Genomic DNA, 7,222 nt, shown 5'->3' on the forward strand with positions numbered 1-7,222 from the left:
TTAATACACTAATTACCATTGATCACAGGAGCTGTCATAATTGAAGTCTTCTTTTTAATCTCTTTACACTGAAGAGTATGAAAAACAGTGGGAAAACAATTCAACCTCCAAATCAGGCAGAACGGAGAATGGCAATGGAAAGTTAACATTTCTGCTGGGCTCCGTCCGGAGTTCAAACATATGAAAGCTATAGACCGTACAAACGCAATAAGACATCTAATTCTTTTACAAACGGTCACACCCACTCGGGCTGACTGCAAAATCTATCATAATTGGAAGCAGAGTTGCTGTTCTTTAATGCGCTTGGGTTTCTTGAAAACCTACAAGGCACCTGCTTTTTAAAGCCTCCCCCCTGAGATGCTCGCCCCCTAGCCCTGGCGCCTCCCTGGGTACACCTTTGGAGGCTCCCCGGCCTCCACCTGGGCTTCGGTCCTGCGCCCGGGGCCGGGTTGGAGGAAGGGGAGGTCGAGCGGAGGCAGAGAGGAGCGCAATGGTCCAGTCCCCCTTAACCGTGGCCCCACACGGCGCCCTCCCTCGCGGGGGCTGAGACTGAAGAGGAAGTGGGGAGGCTCCGCTCGGTCCGCGCAGCAGCACCCTCATGCCCCCGCCCTTCTCCTCGGCACCGGGCTCCGGCGCGCCCCCTCCGCTGCCCTCGCCCCGGGATAGGAGCGGGCGGCGCGGGCGGGCACGCGGAGAGAGGCAGCGGGAAGCGGATGGCTTGCGCCCCGCAGCAGGTACCCCAACACGCGTGCCCCCGGGCGAGACGGGCCCCAAGCCGATCCCGGAGACCGCGGCGGCCGGAAGCGCAGAAGCGTCACTTCCGGGCGGTGCAGTGGCCGCCGCTAGGAAGATGGCTGCGCCCTGTGGCTCGGAGCGGCCCGCCAACTCGCCGCTCAAAATCCCGAAGATGGAGGTGCTGTCCCCGGCCTCTCCTGGTGGCCTGAGCGACGGGAACCCTTCGCTGTCCGATCCTTCCACGCCTCGGGGCGCCTCCCCGCTCGGGCCGGGCAGTGCGGCGGGCTCGGGAGCAGCGGCGTCCGGGGGTCTCGGGCTGGGTCTGGGGGGCCGCAGCGCCGCCTCATCCTGGGGGGCCCCCGCCGCCGCCTGCCGCGGCATGTCGTGGACGCCGGCCGAGACCAACGCACTCATCGCAGTGTGGGGCAACGAGCGGCTGGTGGAGGCGCGGTACCAGCAGCTGGAGGGAGCTGGCACGGTGTTCGGCAGCAAGGCCCCCGGGCCGGCCATGTACGAGCGCGTGTCCCGGGCCCTGGCCGAGCTGGGCTACGAGCGGACCCCGTCCCAGTGCCGGGAGCGCATCAAGGTAACCGGCCGCCCGGCCCGGGGCTGCGAACCCGTGGCAGAGAGGAGGCGGGGAGCGGGCCTCGGGGGCGGGGCCGGTCCGAGCACGGGGCTCCCTCCCGGGCCCGGTGGGCGACTCGCATCTCTCCGCTTTTTTCTTCTCTCCCTGGAAAGGAGGTTTTTTTCCAGATGGCCGCCAGCCCGTAGGTTTCCTGAGTTTGAAGTTGGGCGTGCCTGCCGCCGCCCCTCTTTCTTGCCAATGGAAGACGTTCCTGCGCTCTGAAGTTGGTGCTTTCTCCTTGTGCGCCGTGGGCGTCTCCGAGCCCGGGCGCCTCTCGCCCCACCGCCGGGCCCTCGCTTTGTTCCAGGCAGAGGGGCGCCCAGGCAGAGGCTTACGGTCCGGAGCGGGGTTGAGGAAGGATAGCAGAGGGGGGGCAGTGGGCCCCCAGTTTAGGAATTTTCAAACGAGTGCAGTGGCTGAGCCATGCAAAAAGCGCCTTCGGACGACTGGCTTTTGTGTCAGTCGCCTTGCTTCTAACTTGAATTTGTGAAGGACGGGTAAGACTGGAGATGCTTTGGAGAATTGGAAAGGCTTGATTGCAGCCAGATAGTGCATTGTTATGGAGTTAGCTTGGCTGAGAGTTGGTTTGGAATTTGGAGTGTCGATGCCTCCAGAGTTTGATTGGCTTGAAGTATGTTTCTGACTAAGCTCCTTCATGAAAGCCAGTTTTTCCCTGCTTTAGTTATTGTGCCGGATGTGGTGACAAGTAAAGCTATCAGTGTGCATCTGGCTATCCTGTGTACCTGAATGTTTAAATACAGAGGCTTAATTTGGACTAGAAATTTTACCACCAGCCAGTTTATTGTTTTGCTGTTTCTACTGATTTTTAACCTAGACGTTCAAATTTGTATTGTAAGCTGATGTGGGGGTGTTTTTTAAGAGAGTTCCCTTACCATAGTGTCTGCTAAAATATCCTGGTAGTATTCTTTCTGCCAGTTTTCACTGAACTACTTCTTATTCATAGTTATAGTATCTGTGTACCTCTTTTCTGGTAGGGATGGCACTTTTTGCCCAAACTCCTTGGGAATCTTAAGTATAGAAGCAAATGTGATCACTGAAATCATAGCCTTACACAATTATGAGATAGATATCCAAGAAATCTAGATTATATTAATGAACACAAAAACACAACCTTAAAAAATTCTCAGAGAATCCCACACCCCTGAAAACAAATCTTTAGATCTCAGTTTCAAAAATGCCGATTTAGAACAAATAACTCAGAAATTTCTTTCACTTTATTGTGTTGATTGCAAAAAGAAATTCAATAATCCTTTTTGCTTTATTTTTCAAAATAGAAACAAAGTAGTACAAAAAAATAGGGACCGTGAGGGGTTCTTGTACAGACTAAAATAATGTAGCTCACTTAAATGTGAACTCATGTCAGAGGTTCACAGGGAAAAAACACTATGTGTGTCAGTTACATTTCTGATCTAATGTATATGAAATACCTATCAAAGCTAACTTATGAAAACTCAGTAAATAATTTCTTCAAGTTTGAAAGGAGGGAAGAGATATATAGTAACTTCAGTTTCTTTCATGAAACTTTCTGTTACTTATAGTTCAACATGTTGATGTAGCAGCTTTCATCTCATCATACAAGGCATCAGAAAGCTTGAGTCCTAGTCCAGCATCTTAAGACCCTGACCACCTTCCTGACCTCAAAGCACATCACTTCCCTTCTCTGGACTGCCTCATTCCTCTTATCTGTACAGTGGAAGTATTAAAATTGTAAATATTGAAATTGAATTAATAGCTCTTGGGTTTTGCTACCAAAGTACAATTTTTAAATACTACCCAGTGAAAATGTATATTTCTAAGTGCACAGGATTTTAACTTAAAAACAGATATAAACATTTGCTTATTGCTGCAAAGAGTTTCATTTTGAAGTTTGACATGTCCTGTTATTGATATGTGTTCAGTCATTTGGATAAAATGGATGTGTATGAGACTGTGTTGCTGCACAGATTATTGTTTTGTTCTGATGCTTTGTTGCTTTTTGTTTGTTGCCAGAAGAAAATTTGTCTGCTAACAATTCCAGCCTAATTTTGGAGCCAGGTAAAAAAATAGGTGGTTTTCTGTCTAATCATTATATGATTTTGCTCCTTTTGTATAGACCATTTATTTCATATCTCCATTCACCAAATACTTGAGCCCCTACTGTGTGCAGGGCTATCTGCTAGATGTTAGGATGAAGAAAAATTGTAATACGCCATCCGAGAGCTTACAGGGTAGTCAAAGTCTGTATACACACATCAGAGTTACAAAGCTGTACAAGACAACACAAGGGATGGTATACTCAATTAAGCGTCATATACTAAAATGACTTAGTGTCCTACTAAAGCAGACAGTAAGTGTGATGACTTCAAAGAAGGGAGAGATCTCATCACAGCCCACACTGTAGTCATTGAAAGATCTCTCCAGACTTGGAATTTATGAAAGCATTCACTTCTGAGCCACATTGCTCTAGTCACTTATGTCAGTTAATCTGATGCACTGCATAATTCATTCTCAAGTCCCATAGTTTTGGGTTTTCTCCAAAAATTTGCCTCTTGAGAGTGGGCTTTATGTCTCTTTGAAACCAGTGTCCTTCTACTTCTGTCTGAAGGTGAAATGCAAGGTGATTGCATGACCTAAAACACGTGGCTTTGCTGGATCAATGCTGGTGCTCATCCAATGGACTCAAAAGTAGTAGGGAGTTTTCTGCCCAGCAAACACAATGATTAATTTTTTAGGGACGTTGCTTAGATGTATTCTTCAGTAATTGTCATAATCGTTGAAGCGAATTTCATACTTTAGCAGACAAATCATATTATAGTATATTTGGTCTTCTATTTTTGCTGTCAAGCCTTGTCATTATTTGTGAGAACCAATAGGGCAAAGATAACTTGGAGCCAAAAGATAGATACCCTTGTCCCTGATAAGCATTTTAATAGACTCTGCTCACCCCTGAAGACTTTTCTTAGGTGTTTGTAGACAAGACTTTCCCTTTGTATTATCGTTGAAAGATTCCCAAGAAATATGGGATATCACTCAAATAGTTCATAAGAAAGATTTAGATTTGTTTCCTTCCATTTTTCATATAGTCAGTTTCTGTTGTTCCCATGTGATTGTCACCCGAAAGTTTGTGCGTTCCAGTTTGCTTGTCTGCTTGTGAATCTGACAGGCTTGCTGTGTATCTTAAAAGAATACAGTCATGTACCACATGATAATGTTTGGGTCAACAGCAGACCAAATATGTGACACCATATGGCCTATGTATACGATTAGTAGTAGTAGGCTGTTGTAGGCTGTCGTAGTGTGTAGTAGGCGATACCATCCAGGTTTGTGTACATGCGTGCACTCACTCTGTGATGTTCGCACAATGAGGAAGTTGCCTTCCAACGCCTTTCTCAGAACACGTCCCCAGCACTGAGCTGTGCATGACTGTAGACTTAGGCTACCAACCATACACTTATATTTAGGCTTTCAGTTTGGGAGGTTATAGGGGTCGAACAAGCACATGTTGAAATGGTGACTGACTAGGCTTCTGAGTTTCATTTTAATTAATTTAAATAGTCACATGTTGTTAGTGGCTACTGCATTGAACAGTGTAGGTAAAAAGTTGTTATTCAGAGTATTAAAGAAGTCTTTATATTATGAAAAGATTCTTTTGGCTACCCACTCAAACCTCAGTGGGGAGCTCAAGGTTCCTTTTTCTTGCCGTCCCTGTCCCTTTACCCCTGAGTAGGAGGAACCTTGATAGAAGTCAAGAAAAATGGTCCATTATTCTAGGAGGAAGAGCTTTTATTGCAAGGAATAAAGTATTATACCGTGTTTCCCCGAAAATAAGACCTAACCAGAAAATAAGCCCTAGCATGATTTTTCAGGATGCTCGTAATATAAGCCCTACCGCAAACATATGACCCAGTTAAGATCATCAGCCAGACATGACTGTTTGAGTAAATGTAGATTTTTGTACATGAATAAATGAATAAATGTAGATTGTTGGAGCAAAAATTAATATAAGACTCGGTTTTATTTTCGGGGAAACACGGTAACCTCAGTTGGCTGGGGCCAACTGCCGTATTCCTGGTTCTCTAGGACAGTGCTGTCCAATAGAACTTTCTGTGACGGTCTGAGTTTTCTGCATCTGCCCTATCCAGCAGGCACTGTGTAGTACCAGCCACAGGTGACTATTGAGCACTTGAAATGTGGCTAGTGTGACTGTGAAACTGATTTTTTTAATTTAATTTTAATTAAATTTAAATAACCATATGTGGCTAGTGGCTATTGGCCAGAGCAGCTTGGGAATAATCGTCTTCAAACTTTTTTGCTTAGGTACTCCTAGAAGAGTTTTCAAATCCATGTACTCTCTAGAACATTTTTAAGCTATTAAAATTTTTTCAACATTTTTCATGTTTGAAAGTTTTCAGGAAGTTAACAGGATATAGGAAATATTAAATCTAGTGTGAGATGAATAAGATGAGGATTGCCTGTAAACTTTATTGAAGGATGTACTCTGAATCTGAAAAATCCACCCAAAGTTCTTATCTGTAGGTTTTATCAAATGTATCTTGAAAATGTTGATGATCAGACAATACTCCACTTACATTTTAAAGAAACAATATTTGTAACCTATATTGCTTTGGTTATTCTAAATTAAGGGGCCACGCTTCACACTAAAAAAATACATAAAAGACTAGGAATGACAGGAATCCCTACGGTTTTAAGGTTCCTTGATCAATTATTAAAGGAAACATGGGTACCCCATTTGAAGACCACTGCTTTAGAACTCTAAGCATCTTTTCAATCTGTTTTTTGACTGATTAGTGGGCCCTTGAATCCCACTGCCCTTGGAAACGGGAAAGGTGTGGAGTTTAACTTTTGGCTAAAGTTCAAGTGTCGGCGGAGGATTTGACATTGCCCATTCACTTTAATCACACTCAATTGACAGATTCATCTCAGGGCTTCTATAAATACTAAGGTCTGAAGTAAGGACCATGTTTTTTTTATTATTCACCAACAAATAGTTTGAGTGCCTCCTGCAGTAGGCCCTAGAAATACAGCAGCGTACCATTTCCCGTCAAGGTGTCCACCTTCCACTACTTCAGACTACTAAAGCACCAGTTACAGAAGAATTGAGAGCAAGGTCTGTGTATTGTGTTGCCATTAAGCTCATGGTGTTGCAGGTGCCTATGGGAAGAGTGTGTCATAGGCTGTTAGCAGGTGGGTCCTGAAGGTGAAATGGGACCAGATTGGGCAGAAGGGAGTAGAGACAGATGAGAAGTTGGGGTAAAATGCCCACAGGCAGCATAACTTAAAAGGTGCAAACTACAAAGACACTAAAATATATTTTGTCCAAGAATCCAAAGGTGGAAGCATCCAAATAATGCAGATGTTCCAGAAAATTTTTAAGTGATCAGCTGTTTAAAAACATGCCTTTCAATCAAACAAAAATGTGCCATAGTGCATGGCATTTGGTGAAGGTCTGACTTAGAAGCTATAGATGAATGGTTGGTGGTGTCGTAAAGAAACATGCAAAAGGGTGGAGCAGACAATTTTGAGATAACAGTATAGTGGACATACCAATTCTAGGTAATTTATATGTTTCGATAAATAACTTTTTTATAGTATTGAATTGCAATTGTGCAGATATTCATTATATATCTCACTCCTTAATTTATATACTAGACAGAAAAACCAAAGCAATGCATCTTTTTGAGCATACAAGGAGAAATGTATTTTGCCCTGTGGCCTGGTACTCACATAATATGTATGTATAACTGAAACAGATATGCAAAATAATAATGATTATAGCTCACACTTATGTGGCATTTGCTGTGTGCTGTGCACTGTTCCAAGTGCTTTACAAATACTAACTTA

At 44.5% G+C, this 7,222-nt stretch overlaps 1 protein-coding gene across 8 annotated transcripts in view; it reads left to right on the top strand.

Annotated features, from left to right (window-relative positions):
* MSANTD2 (Myb/SANT DNA binding domain containing 2) overlaps window positions 1-7,222 on the top strand; it is a 30,566-nt gene continuing 23,344 nt past the window's right edge. For 2 of the 8 annotated variants that reach the window (XM_019658909.1, XM_019658910.1), the window contains exon 1: window positions 7-1,321. In XM_019658909.1, coding sequence (XP_019514454.1) covers window positions 599-1,321 — 723 coding nt within the window. In that variant the 5' untranslated portion in view covers window positions 7-598. Of the gene's footprint in view, window positions 1,322-1,473; window positions 2,879-2,919; window positions 3,416-7,222 lie in introns of those variants that run through there. The other 6 variants (XM_019658905.1, XM_019658906.1, XM_019658911.1 and 3 more) reach the window with 5 other exon arrangements.

Source organism: Hipposideros armiger, unplaced genomic scaffold, assembly GCF_001890085.2.
Source record: "Hipposideros armiger isolate ML-2016 unplaced genomic scaffold, ASM189008v1 scaffold_291, whole genome shotgun sequence".
NCBI classification, from domain to species: domain Eukaryota; kingdom Metazoa; phylum Chordata; class Mammalia; order Chiroptera; family Hipposideridae; genus Hipposideros; species Hipposideros armiger.